Below are 15707 nucleotides of genomic sequence, written 5' to 3'. Positions count from 1 at the left end.
CATTCACATCTGGGCTGGAAAAGGTTTCTTTCTGAGCTCAGATAAGATAGGTAAAAACATTTTACAGTTGTATGTAAATGTAAGTTAAAGGGTACACTAAAATGTAACCTTTAAACTTCACAATGTAACAGCATACCACTTCCTGTTCAGAGATAGCACTCCAAGATCAATTAATCATGGCTAAGACGAACAAATGGTCAACATTTTTAATTAGTGTTGATGCATTCTCCTCTGTGCCCTCATCTGTCATGAAGACTGTTTAAAAATCTGAGTTATTAGTCTTTATTGAGGAGTGGATCTGGTTAATATCTTGAAGAACAGAAATCATTCATCCATCCACTATACACTGGTACCTGATAATTCCTACCCCCTATATAAGCTACAGATAACCACCGCCCTAAGTCCATCTTAGTAGCTATAAATCAAAATGAGTGTAGCTCCCATGCAACCTGGGTTAATTTTTGTTTACAATATAGCCACTGAAAATGTTGGTACGACACTTGAGGAGACTGCTTATAGATTAGGGCAGAGAAAAACACATAAAGTAGTCAAGGTAGAAAGGAAAGAAACACATCAGTCATACAAAACACAGTAAAACCTCTCTAATTCACACTAACAACTGGAAGATCCATTGCAATTACTGAATTTTGTTGATACCAAATTTAAGCAAAGATCCTAAGTGCACAAAACACAATTCTTCCACTTGATAACTATCATTTCATTTATACTATACAATGTATGTCAAAGTATTCGACAGTAACATATCTATAAAAGTTTTAAGTTACTGCATTGAAATTCAAAAGCATTTCTTAATCTTAACAATAAGGTTTATTCCCCTATTTCTGGTGCAAATGAAGAGGTATTAGCAACACAGAAATAAGCACACTTCTAATATACTTGTGTTAAATAAGACTACAATATGACAAGGTAAGTTACAACAAAAGTTAAATTTAAGATTAAATGCCAACTGTAAATATTAGGATAATTCAGATCTTATGACTTACAATTAATATGAAAAATTCTACATTAAATTTTCCAACTCCTTTAATTATTTACCAAACAAACAGACAGAAGTTTATGGAGAGATAATTAACTGATAAACAGACAAACTTGCAAGAAGGATGTCTGGACAGATCTTGACTCAAATCAATTTGCTGCTATCTCTGACAAAACGTATAGGTCAGGGTATTGAACAAAAATGTATGAGAAGGAAGAAAGAATGAATAATAAAACTAAGCACCCAGGAGGAAGAGAACTGCATCTCTGAAGCTCTTGTTCTCCCAATTATTTTTAATAAATTATTAGGCAAGAAAAGTTCCTTCATTTTACCTAGTTAGGAAGAAAAAAATAATTAAAAAAAAAAAAAAGAAAAAAAAAAGGAGGAAAAAAGAGGGATGGGAAAATTCAGAATTTGAGATATTTTGATTCATATCACTCCATTATTTTCAAAGAAATTTCTGATGGAAGAGAGACTAAAGATTGATTGACTAGAGTTTTGTACGCAGAAATTACCTTTCCAACATTTCATGAGTATATCCTGATCTTGCTTACAATCACACAAGGACATTTTAATAAATTGACACCACTCTGAAGTTAATTATCATGCTTTAAATGGACAGAGTTGCTCACTGTGTTCATGCATCTAATCTACTGCAGTGATAAATAAAATAGGATAGTAAAAACTACCACTGATCCATTTAGATCAGCACTGAACAATTTCTTCAAAAACCTACTAAAAGATCTAGTATACAATGATGCACCAAATACTGTTTTATGTGAAGTAACAAATTTTCAGTGACAACATTATCCAAGAAGTTATTTTCATGAAACAGAATTCATAGGTAGAATTTTCTATATTACATTTTGGAGAAAAATATTTTCCACTATTTTCTTCCAAATTTCTTTTTTTAAAAAAAAAACAACTATAGCTTTATTTCTACCTCTGAAGCACTATGGCAGAGATCCCATGTGTCTTAACCCCAAAATGGAAAAATACTAATACTGTCTGAAAGAAGCGTGTAAATGAAAATGGATAAATGAAAGATTAAGCCCAAGCCAAGTATACTTAAAAGAGCAACACTAAGTTTAGGCCTAGATTTCAAAATGGAGGGTTACAGCTGGGCTTCCAAATTCCCATCCAACTATCTAAATACCAAATGCAAATAACAGTGTTCTTGGCAATTTTTAAAAATGTTTATCAGAAAGAAAGTTAAGTGGTAGAATAACTTGTCTGTGGATATAGATGCTTCTAGCCTTTAAGTAAGCACATTTGGATATTTTCCTAAGTGACATGCATAGATCAAAAATTAAGCATAATCCTGAGATGGAAATTACTAACTGAAAGTATCTCTCCCATATGATCCATGTTACATTTATCATACATTTTGCATTGCATACAAGTGTTTTACCACTTACTGAGTAAAGAAGTTGAACTATTCAAAACAGTGATTCTACCTAAAAAACTTGTTAGTACTGGCAGCTTTATCCTTTAATATTATGCAAGAATCAACAACTTGCTTCCATATACACACTTACCTTGTTTTCTATTTATGTCATAATAGGAGCCTGACTACAGTTAACCTCTGACAGGCCATTAAAGTACTGGAGGGGAAGCCCTCTTAGATATTCTTCTCCTATTAAAGAATTCAGAAAAGTAATGCAATTCTAAAAACTTAATTTTGTAAAGCTTTAAATAGCTTTAAAGCTTTTACAAATTTAAAAGCAAAAAAACAAAACCTCTGTAAACAGCATCCCCTGCATGCTCAATACGTGCAACAACACACATCCTTAGGATGAAAACACAGTTTGCTTTTTTTTGTTATATACAGTTTCTGAAGGAAAACAAGGTAGCAAGCATACTGTTCCTTCAGCTGCTGTCTTCATAAAGCCCTTTCTCTAGTCAGTGTCAGCCTTTATCTGGACACTCATCTAGAAAACCATATTCTATTTGCAGATGCTCCCAAGGAAATACTTGGATCTAAAAGAACTGGAGGTATGTATAGGAGAAAAATATATATACTTAAGGTATATAACAGAAAGAAAATTCCTTCAGATGGAAACCAGTATCTGATTTTCTACCTGTCAAGTCATAACAGCAAAATAACATTATTTATCCTATGTTACCGTGTTTCTTACTGTAAATATTCCATAAGATTTGCAGGACTCCAGCTAGGAAGTCCAATGTGGGGGCAAAATATAAATCAGTGAAAAATATTTTTCATTTCATTTTCAACAGAATCTGTGTTATTGACTCTAGTCTGCTAGAGTACAACACTGTCTATGTTGTACTTTCAGAAGTGCTATTTATATATTGTAAGTCTAAGACTTCTCTGTTTTCTTCCCAGAAAATAAGTAGTCCTTCATAATTAATATCATAAAATGTTACAACATCACAGTAGCAACACAATAATTAATGGTTCTGAATGAGTTTTGTCTCTATATTGTTTTTAAATGCTTTTAAACAACTCTAATTTCATGGATGAGATTTTTTTTCAGTTTTGTTTATGATGCGGACACTGACATGGACACCAATTACTTGGAAAGCAAAACAAAATCAAATCTGACTTTTTATGTTCAAATAAATACACTTACATTGCTTAAAAAATCTGTATCTGCTTTGACCACTTCATTTCTGAAATTGCTTTATGTAGTTTTTATCATCTTCAATAGGAAAAGGGTAAGAGCCAAGATCAAGATGTCAGATATGCTAATGTTTCTATAAGACTTCTTAGCTGGAAATGGGGGAATTTGGAATTAACGTAATTAGGAAACTAACTAGGTGATGGTTATTTAAAGTGGCACATTTTAGTGGTCAGAAGAAAAACATCATACCTACATGATCAAAACCAGGACAAGTTAAAAATATCTCAAAGCAACAGGATATGAGTAGCCATATGTGGAAAACTACAGATAGTACGCAAAAAAATCCTCATGAACAACTCATAAATGTTACATGTAGTGCAGTTATTTTAAATAATATCTATCAGTACTTAATTTAGCAGTCCAATGACAAACAGAACCGTGAGAGATACCTGTCATTAGACCCAGGTTCTCCATTCTAGATGCATGCCATGGCTACGTCTTGAAGCTCTATCAAACTCAAACATGGGTGACTGAGATCTCTCTACTTCTATGTGCAGCTCTCCAAGTGAAGAAAACACAGGCAAACAGGCTGCAGACTAGGAAAAGCATGGTGTAGCAAGTCCCTCAACCTTACTACCTGGAATCAGAACCTTGAGGTACACCCAAATACATTATCTGCATACAGTGAGAACAAGAGAATGTTTAGTTTCATTTTACTAAAGTTATATGCCCCATGACATTTCTTCAATAGAGAGCAACATCCAGAGTATTTCAATTAATATTTATGTGTAAATAACTTACTTTTATTTCCAACCAAGGCCACAAGTGGCTGTGTTTCTGATTCTTCATTCACTTTTTTTACCACATTATACCAGTCTTCTAAATTTTCAAAACTCTGGCCATTGGTAATATCATAAACCAACAGAATACCCTAAATAAAAAGATACATTTAAAATGTTACAGGTTGTAAGAATATTTCAACATGGTAAAATTACATCAGTCTAAATTATTATTATCATCAAATAGAGCATTAACAAGTAATAGCATTGCACCTTTTGGGGTATACTTAAAGGAATTATAAGTTTCTGTCAAAAACACATTTTAATACAGTATTTCTTCTGCATTCCATATGTCCCAAAATCAGATGCTAACTTAACTACAAGGGGAAAAAAAAAGACAATTCAGTAAATAGCACAATTAGTTATCTTAGAAATAGTCTAAGCTGCATATGCCTTATGAAAAACAACAAAAAGCACTTCACACTAATAGCAAGCTAAAAATCACATTGGAGAAGGATTTTTATTTTAGCTACAGTCATTTGTAGTTTCATTGTTCATTTTTTCTGAAAAATAGAAAAAGAAAAGCAGTTCAGTCGTGTTTTTCTGCACATTGTCTGACCACCTTGGGAATGAAGTCCAGATCCCTTCCTCCACTATCATAGAAGAGAAGAAGTACTATCAAGTTTTCAACTCTCAAAGGAGAAACTAAAGATCTGGTCAGAAGTCAAAAAGAAAGAAGTCCCGTGTATTTCAGAGGTTTGAGAACAGGCTAAAAGTAATAAATATTCAAAGCAGGTATTACTTAGGATTCTTCAGAGAGAATATCCAGTATTAAAAAGCACAGTAAAACCCAAAATATACAAAAACAGTTGATTCGATGACCCACTGTCAAAAGAAAATATTTTTCAAGTTAAGTTTTTTCAGGTATTTGTCTGGGCCCAGCTTTACTTGATAGTTTCATGAGGAGTGTCATAATCACAAAATCGTGTGCATGCGTATTAAATTAGTTTCAGAGATGACAATGAACTGGTAGAGGCTACAAGATTATTTGAGGAGAGTTTAAATTATATGATGAGAAACAATCTAAAAATAATAGGAGGCAATTCAATAAGTACCATGGCAAGTTCAAAGGAAGCAATAATCAACTGCACAATGAGAAACATCTGGCTTTGTAGCAGATTCTATACAAGAGGATCAAGGAGTTACAGTAGAGCATGGTTGAATGTGTCAAGATTACTTGTAACAAAAAAGCAAATATTACACTGACATGAAACATTCCAGATGAAATAACACATCCGGCTTTGGACATTGAATGTCAAGAAAAGAGTGGACTAGAAGAGACCAGTAACAATACCAGAAGTTTAGAAACCATGACTGACACACGAAAAACTTTAAAAAATGGACTGTTTGAACAAACAAAAGACTGATGGCAAGCATGATAATGCTGGTGAAAGTTTCAGCAGAAGGTAACAGAAGTTCTCTTTTTATATGCTCATACATAGCTTGCAGATGACACTAAGTTGGGAGGACTAACCAATATACCTGAGAGCAGAGCTACAAATCAGAGGTACATACATACGCTCAAGTACCAGGCAAAAAGGAACCTTTCAACATTCAACAAGGACAAACGCAATGCCCTGCAGCTGAGGAGGAATAAACATTACAGACTGGGAGGACTGATTGGCTGGGGAGCAACTGAAAGTAGCCTCCAGGTCTTGGTAGACAGTAAGCCAAATATGAGCCAGAAACGTTCCCTCACAACATGGATGGCCAGTGTGATCCTGGGCTGCAGTAGATCACAGCCACTAGACTAAGTGACCTATTCTGCACTACTCAGCACTTGCTAGGTCCCACCTGAAGTAATACATCCAGTCATAAGCCCCTCAAGAAATCAATAAACTGGAGTAGGTTCAGCAGAGAGTCATCAAGATATCGGAGATTGGAGCACTTGTCCTGAGACGAAAAGATGAGACAACTGGAATTCTTTGGCATGAAGAAGAGGCAGCCCAGGGAGAACCTAAAAGCAGTCATTCCACATCCATGAGGAACCTATGAAGGGGATGCATGCACAGTAAGGCATGGCAGGAGGATGAAATAAAATGACTATACGTTGAAAGAAGATAAATTTATGGAACAGCTTTTTTGCCGTGAGAGCTGAGTATTGGAGTAGGTTGCCCAAAAAGGCTGCTTGCTCAGTCTCCACCCTTAGAGGTTTACAAGAAGGAATGGGATAAAGCCTTATCTCACAGCTGATCCTATGTTCAGCAGGAGGTTTGACAAGAATCCTCCTGGGACCCTTTCCACTCTGAACTTTCTTACAATTCTATGATCAATACAATATGTAGCAATAGGTTTAACTTACAGCAAGAAGGTTACAGTAAGAGTAAACACTAGAAAAAACCAAACATATAAACAGTAAGTATTGCAACGCTCTAAAAAACACTACCTTCAGCAATAGCAGAATCATCAACATTGGAAGATTTTTGAAGGTAGATAAAAATGAAATAGACATTATGATGGTATAGCTTTGGAGAAGGGTAACCACATCCTATTTAGATCCCTCCAGTTCCTATTTCCCTATGACAGCAATACAAATCTATCACTTTCCTTCAACGTCATCAACTCCTTGGCAAAATGAATTTTTATTACTTCTACTTATATGGCTGTTACTAGTTTCAGAGGACTAGCTCTCACTAGTTCTTTCAAGGAAATTAAGTATTATGACACTTATCTTTTCCCTTGCTACTTTTCCTTCTTTACTAATCAAATCTAGTATTAAACATCCACTTCCCTCTTCCAACTTCTGTACAATTTATTCCTTAATACCTTGCATCTCAGCTTCTGACTATTTTTATAACTACCCAAATGCCTGTGCATGTATATATTTGTCTTTCATAACACAAGCCTTGCTCTAGGAAAGACACAATTGATGTCATTAAATGCTCAAAAAGAAGAAAACGCAGGCTGAAGGACAGGTATTGTACATTTTTTTAAAAATACAGATGTAAGGCTGAAAGTTGTCAACAAGAAAGAGCACATGGCATGCTTCTTTCACCAGTGGGTCAAGTTCTATCATCAGCTTGTACAGAAGAGTAGAGTAGATTATCCAAACTATCTTCAGCACTGAAGAGTTTAATCAGTTAAGTGTAAGATAAAGTTAAAAGAATGAGAGCATTTAAGGTTAGTCATCTCTGTTTAACTAATTCTTTCTTAAAATGTTACTCTGCTACATGTCCTCTTAGCTGACTGCAGCCTACCTACATCTTTGGAAGAAAGGGCATTCACAGTGGATTTACCATTAAACAAATCATTGAACAAAGTTTACAAGTAGAGCTCAGATAAGTTCATTTTGGACTCCTTCTACATGATCTAAAACATTGCCTCTAAAGCGTATTTTTTTTCTTAATCACTCTTTTTTCAAATCTTGTCAATATTTGTTATACTTAAGAAACAGAGATGGCAGGTATGACATCTTAGAGATGCAAAAACAAAGCTAGCATGGCCTCCTGGTCAAAAAGAATCCTTCTTGCTTAGATTTTTGCCACAACAGCATTCTACAAGTAACTTAGTATGATATAATTAATATCCCATAGCTAAGATTTATTTCACCTTTTTTCTATTTAACATAGAAAATCCATCATCGCTTTCACAAAAATACATCGTATTTTCCACAAACTTCCAGTATATGAAGCACAGAAAGAGAAGACAGCATAAAAGCTATTGTTTCCCTATTATGCATGAGGAATTAAAATGAAAAATTAACACTGGACTTTTTACACAAAACTAACACATTTCCCTGCCATGAAAAAGGTTTGAAACACATGACAGATAACTTGCCAAGAACAGCATGTTAATTCTCTAAGTCTCCACCAATGAGGCAAATAATCACTTGCCTGCATAACTGCACAGTAGTAAGAAAGAGATTTTGCCTACATTAGTGCATATGTGAATGCTTTTTGTTTTGGAATTAGAGAATATTTTCAAAAATAGGTCACTGGAAAGTGAGAATATTGCAGAAATTATTTGTTGGTCTCTGGAGAAGGCAGAGTCTGCCTTTTCTTCTATTAACAAGCCAACTTACGAGGTAGCATATGCCAGCTCTTAAAGATATTTTAAACAAGACATATGGGTAGGGGCAGCAACAGGTAAGAGATGGGAGCAGTTTGGAAATATTTACCACGCAAACAGCCATAGTGTTATTATACAGCAGAACTGCTATTATGGAAATGTTGTAATCAGGCAACACATGCACATCAGTCAGTCAACATTTAAAAGGTGTCAAGTCTATGTCAAAATTTGTCACAATAAAATAAGGCAGCAGAAAACACTAATTAAAACCATGTTTTCTTCTTCAAGTTTATCCTCAGCTTCCCTCATCCTATGACTGACTTCAATGTGAAGGAACAAATTAACTTTAAAGTTTTCATTCATATTCATGACTTTTGTCAGAACAAAATTCTATTTTTTTTTCTAGTCACAGAATACTCATTTCAGCAAAGAGTAACTTCACTATGACATCTTCCACGTTTGCAGAAATGCTGTTTTTCCAAGTGAAAGCATTTTACAGTCTGCATACACTTAACCACCTTTGTCTTTGCTGATACTGAGGATATAGTCACTCAAATACATGCAATTGAGTTGCTATAATGGAATAAGCTACTATCAGTTTAACTGTGGTAACTGACTGTAGGACTATCCTTAGCCTCCGTCAAACCTGAGATGTGTCACTTTTAATCAACACTGAAAGTAAGTTGTTTATTAGTAACTCTTTTTCCTCTGCAGCTTTTACAGTACTGACCCATCAGTGAAATTTAGCTACTAGGATGGGATGTGGCAACAATATCATTCTGGATGAGCAACATCAGTGAAAAAAAATGAAGGGGGGGGACAGGGAGGGGGGGGGTGTGAAACAAACACCTTCAAGACAGCAAGTAAATTGCAGTTTTTCCAACTGTAATCATTCAACCAAATTAAGTAGGTTCTCATACTCAAATTTGGTACTTTTATTTTAAAACATGGCATAAGAAAACAAAGATCTCAGTCAAAAAATGGCACTTTAGCAGTAACTTAACCAAAAGTTACTCAGCCCTCATTCAAAGTGATGGAAATCTCTAGAGGCACGGTTTGCAACTAAGTACAGATGGATGTTTCACTTATTCCTCCTGTTCAACTGAGATCAAGTGAACTATAGACTGTAGATAATCTTTTCAGTATTGTGGATTCTCAAAACTTCCTTTTCCAGCTGGTCATGGTATTTTATAAGTAGGTCTACCACACATTTGGATTTCTGAGCAAAAAACCATGATGATCAAGCAGATGAAGTCTATACAAGGCTCTTGGTATCTGCGAATACCTGATAAAGGCATGATTCATACTGTAGAATCATAGAATGCAAAGGGTTAAAAGGGATCTTTAAAGATCACCTAGGCCAACCCCCACCCTGCTTAAGCAGGTCTACCTAGATCAGGTCACAAAGGAACATGTTCAGGCAGGTTTTGAAAACCTTCAGAGAAGGAGACTCCACATCCTCCCTCGGCAGCCTGTGCCAGGGCTCCATCACCCTTAGAGTAGAGAAATTTTTTCCTTAAGTGGAACTTTTTATGGTCCAGCTTTTGTCCATTACCCCTTGTCCTATCACTGAAAACACTAACACTACAGGAAAAAGTGTTGCACCACCCTCCTGACATGCAATTTTCAAATATTTTTAAGTACTAATGAGGTCCTCCCTCAGCATCCCCTTCTCCAAGCTAAAGTCCCACTTCCCGCAGCATTTCCTCACAAAGATGTACCTGTCCCCTGATCATCTTGGTGACCCTGCACTGGATTCTCTCCAGAAGTGCTCTGTCCCTCTTGAGCTGAGGAGCCCAGAACTGGACACAGGACTCCAGGTGAGGCCTCATCAGGGGCAGAGTAGAGAGGGAGAACCACCTCCCTCCACCTGCTGGCCATACTCTTCTTGATGCATCTCAGGATGCCATTGGCCTTCTTGGCTACGAGGGCACATTGCTGGTTCATGTTTACTTTATTATCAAACAGGGCTCTCAGGTATCTCTCTGCAGAGCTGCTCTCCAGCAGGTCAGTCCACAGCCTGTACTGGTGCAGGGGGTTGTTCCTTCCCAGATGAAGGACTCTGCACTTGTCCTTGTTGAACCTCAGGAGGTTCCTCCCTGCCCAACTCTCAAGCTGGTTGAGATCCCACTGAATGGCAGCACAGCCTTCTGGGGAATCAGCCAGTCCTCCCAGTTTGGTATCATCAGCCAACCGGCTGAGGGTACACTCTGTCCTTTCATCCAGGTCGTTGATGAAGATGTTGAACAAGATTGGCCCCAGAATCAGTCCCTGTGGAACTCCACTGGCCACAGGCCTCCAACTTGACTCAGATCCGCTGATCACCACCCCCTGGGTTCTGTCATTCAGCCAGCTCTCGATCCACCTCACCGTCCTCTCATTCAACATACACTGCCTAAGCATTTTGATGAGGATGTTATGGGAGACAGTGCTAAAAGCCTTGCTGAAGTCAAGGTAGATGACATCCACTGCTCTCCCTTCATCTAGCCAGACAGTTACTCCAGCATAGAAGGCTATCAGGTTGGCCAAACAGGATTTCCCCTTGGTGAATCTTTGTTGAGTCCCCCGATAATCATCTTTTCCTTCCTGTGTTTTGAGACGGCATCCAGGATGAGCTGTTCCATCACCCTTCCAGGGATGGAGGTGAGGCTGACTGGCCTGTAGTTTGCCAGGCCCTCCTTCTTGCCTTTTTTGAAGACTGAAGTGAAACCTCACTAGTTCTCCACGATCATTCGAAAATGATGGAGAGTGGCTTAGCAATAACATCAGACAGCTTCCTCAGCATTCGTGGCTGCATCCCATGAGGTCCCATAGAATTTATCCAGACTATCCTATCATCCGCCAGGGACTAAGCTTCCAAAGGGTCAGCCTTGAGAATAAATGCAGAGAAACATAATTTCTGCAACAGACCCAAACCATCTACTCTATATGTATGTGTACAGCTCGTGTACTTTACAAACAAGATGTTTAAAATTTCAGTTGCACCACACAGGCTGACCCACTGCAACACACCTCAGATATATATTCTTCTTCCATAGCAACATTTGCTAGAGTTAGTCACAATATTTTAAAATTTTTCTTGTACCAAGGAACCCAAAACTGAACACACTACTCTAAAAGTAGCCTCAAAAATGTCAGAGACAATAATAATCATCCTCCTTGATTTGTCTACTTTATGCTTACTAATTCAGCTCAGTATTCAGTTAGCTTTTACTGTTATAAGGGTACATTGGTGACTCCCACTCAATTCTGTTTTTTCCAGTAGGACTCCTCCACTGTCTTTTCTCCAAAACCTTTCCACAGACTGACTGAGGTTGGAAGGGATCTTCAGAGTTCATTTGGCCTAATACCCCTGTTCAAGCAGGGTCACCTAAAGCCAGATGTCCAGAACCATGTCCAGATAGCTTCTGAACATCTCTGAGGATGAAGATTCCATAACCTCTCCAGGCAACCTGTGCCTGGAGATCACCTTCACAGTTAAAAGGAGTTTCCTGATGTTCAGATGGAACCTTCTGTATTTCACTTTGTACCCATTGCCTCTGGTCACAGGGCACTACCCAAAAAGGGTCTGGCTTCACTGTCTTTGCATCCTCCTTTCACGTATTTATATACATTGATAAGCCTTCTCCATGTTGAACAGTCCCAGCTTAACAAGCTTTTCTTCATAGGAAAGATGCTCCAGTCCATTAATCAGCTTCACGGCCCTTCACTAGATTAGATGCTCTCCAGTTGATTTCTGGATAGTTGATTTCCAGCCTGCATAAGGTCATTCTGTCCCAGGTGCAGGGCTTTGCATCTGTCTTCAGTGAACTTGACAAGGTTTCTGTTGGTCCATTCCTTCAGTTGGTCATGGTCTCTCTCAATAGCAGTCCTACCCTTTAGCACCACAACCACTCCTTCCTAGTTTGGTGGCATTTACAAACTTACAAACAACGCTTTTTTTCCCACTGTTCAAAGAATTAGTAAGACATGACCCCAGTGCCAGCCCCTAAGGAATACAACTCACATCCAGGCACCAGTAAGAGATTGAGCTATGGACCATTTCCCTCCAAGTCAACTTCTCCACTCAGTTTTTCAGTCACCTTACAGTCCTCCACCCAGGCTGTATCTTTACATTTTGTCTGTAATTACATTATGGGAGATTATGTCAGAGACCTTGCTCAGGTCAAGGTAAATGACATCCACTGCTCTCCTCTCCACAGAGACAATCATCTAACCACAGAAGACAATTAAGTTGTCTGGGCCAAATTTACCCCTTCTAATTTCATGATAGCTCTTCCCAATTACTTTCTGGCTGCTTTGCTGTCCATTAATAGGTATTTTAATACATACTTTAAAGGATTTATCTTTCTAAATACTCCTACTATGTTCTACATTATCTTTCCTCTTTTTCTTCTACAAAGGTACAGATGTTCAACATGAAATACGTTTCTGTCCAGAAATAACCTGAAAGAAGTGCCTTTCATAATTTTTCATAGCATTTCTTGAATAGATTAAAATAAAGACAGTTTTATGTGTCTTTAGCAGGTGCTGTTACAAAGTGTGCTGTTATAAAAGTGTGTTACAAGTCAGCTTTGATAAGAAGTCTATTGCAGACATTGGCAATACACTCCAAGAATGGGAGAGAGAATGGCCATTAGTTCATTTTTTAAAATTGCTGTTACAATGAAGATTGGGAGAGGATTAAAGCAGAAGAGATTGAATGTAAGGGGGTTTTTTGTTAATGTGTTCAGAATGACTGAAGATCAAAGTTTTTTAACTGTAGGCTTACTGATATCAACATTTGCACTACATTGGGGCACTGTTATTAACTTTTTGATTTGCTATTGCCAATAAGAAACTCCTATGTTTATCACCAAATTCAATACAGAAAAAGTTAATAGCCTTTTATTTCCTTCACTGATTATACTTTGGGCATATGGCAACAATTTGTGATTAATCAAATTCCCGCTGTCATGGAAGCCACTTTCACTTGTTGCTTGGGAGATCTTTAACAGGGCAGCAAAATGGTTTTTATTAAAAAATATTCAAATGCTATAAAACAGATTCAAGAGCTAAAAACATTCAGACATTTTTTTGAAAGTGACAAAATGTTAAACTGGTGTGTTTGTCTTTATCCCATTAACTAATAAATCCTAATCTCCTCAATTAGCCATTTCTGGACTGTACTTATTAGCACCAAGTTTCTGTCCAATAAAAGTTTAAGGATTCCATATTCCTATCACTTAAAATATTGGTAGAAAAATAGGTGCATTTGTTTTGTTATCACAAAAATAACATTATATAATAAAATACATTATATTTACTGTTCTCATTACAAACTCCAAATTAAACAACATTTTAGGACCACTCATGTTAAAAGGTTTGGCATATAGTACATCCTCTGAAGTCATCCCACAACTCAAGATACTGTTTAACATTTAGCTTTTACTTAATCCTACCATTTAAGTTGCTTAGTTAACCTCACGACAAAATTAATTTTCATTGGATAGGAGTTCTGCAAAAATATTTAGCTACCTGGTTGCCTCCTTTTGTTCGCCCTCTTATAACCCCAGTTGCATGTATGAGTTTAATGGTGTAGGATTGCTCTTAATTTCCTCCTTCTGCTTCTTCCCCCCAGGAGGCATCTGTTCTAAAAGCAACCACTATATCTACCATGTGGATATCCAAATAGCCTTTACTATTTATTATGATTGCTTTTCTTAACTCAAGACACAAAGCGTGGAAACATACATCTGTTCTTGAGAGTTATTCAGATCTACAAAAGCACACTCTTGCTTTGCCTTTTATATCAGCTCTAAAATATTAACTACATACCAAAATTAGACTTGTGCATTAATACAAATTAAGCAGAGATTCAATATTTTTGAGACTTACAAAAAAAAATCCCAACCTATAAGAGACGTGTAATTTTAAGAATACAGTTTCTATTACTTTTATATAATTACTATAGACACATTTATCATCACTTATACTGTACCTGAGCTCCATAAATATATTTATCCAGCATTTTGCCTCCTATCGTTTGACCCCCTACATCCCACACTTGAAGAGTAACATTCAAATTTCCTGAAAGAGAAAATGATACAGATATTATATAACTTTGAAAATTTAGATACAGATATATATTATCGTGGTGGGTGTACAGCTCTAGCATATCAATAGCAATAGCTTTTTACAGCAAATAGTAGCTAAATATCAACACAAAGTTGATCCTATCACTTGAAAAAACAAGTCTCTTGTGTCCAGCTTTGTCATTAAAGTGCAGAAAAAAATACAGGTAGACATTAATGTATTTATTTTTTTTTCATGAAATTGCCTAAAGTATAAAATTCCTGACTAGAAATGATGTTACAAATCTATTCAAGAAACATGTAAAACTAAAAGTCCCTTCCAACGTCTACCATTCTATGAGTCTATGATTCTATGGAAGTTCTACAGCACAGTATTTGGAAAAGAAAAGAAAGGTAATACAATTAATGTCAACTTAACCAGATTATTTCATACTTTGTGTCTCTTTCTCATTCACCCTCCAAATTTTCTTTACAAATCTAGAAGGAGGGAAAATGTGCATCGTAACTTCATTTTAGTAGTGATGCTCTTAGTACTATATGGTTAATGAATTATTTAGTTGAAAGATTCAAAAATGGAAATCCTGACATATGTCAAAGTTGAAGATGCAAACTATGATTATTTCCTCCCCTCACCATCCCTCAGCAGGCAGCTAAATTGGACATAATTTACATAATTTCATATTTGAAGAATGTACACCAAGAACAGATTTTCCTTTCTACTCTCAACAGTCTTCAAGCTATGTTGAAAATGTTAACGGGTTTTCAAAAACAATATAACAAAAAATCTGTGTAAATTCCTAATAATTAATATCCTACAAATTTTACATTTTCTGCAAGATAACAACTCTGAAACTCACAGATTAAACATACACACAGCAACATCTGTCACCACAAGCATACAAGTGCATTAAAGTGTGATTTGGCTCATTTTGCATGGCGAGAACTGTACCTGGAAGCACCAAACTCTTAACACAGTAAGGTCTGATGAGACTTTTTCTAATCTACATACAACTCACATGACTTACATGTGTTAGTAACAATTCTACATATGTAAAAATAATCTAAATTGGCTATTAATTTTATTCCTAGATTTTATAAGAAATATGATAAATACAATATCACAACAATTGAGAGCCATGTGAAAAAGAACATATTATTTTGGGCTGCTAGAAAACTATGTCCCTAATTCAACTATTTTATGTTA

At 36.4% G+C, this 15707-nt stretch overlaps 1 protein-coding gene across 1 annotated transcript in view; it reads right to left on the bottom strand.

Moving 5' to 3' along the window:
- Nucleotides 1-15707, bottom strand: part of RAB28 (RAB28, member RAS oncogene family) — a 66996-nt gene that overhangs the window by 39656 nt on the left and 11633 nt on the right. Inside the window, exons 3-4 of the mRNA XM_061993342.1 lie at nucleotides 14410-14498; nucleotides 4384-4513 (exon numbers count right to left, since the gene is read on the bottom strand). Of these exons, the coding sequence (XP_061849326.1) occupies nucleotides 4384-4513; nucleotides 14410-14498 (219 nt within the window). The remainder of the gene's footprint in view (nucleotides 1-4383; nucleotides 4514-14409; nucleotides 14499-15707) is intronic.

The sequence above is a fragment of the Colius striatus genome, chromosome 3, assembly GCF_028858725.1.
Source record: "Colius striatus isolate bColStr4 chromosome 3, bColStr4.1.hap1, whole genome shotgun sequence".
NCBI lineage: Eukaryota > Metazoa > Chordata > Aves > Coliiformes > Coliidae > Colius > Colius striatus.
Note: the sequence above shows the minus strand (reverse complement) of the source record. Positions and strands in the feature narration are given on the sequence as shown.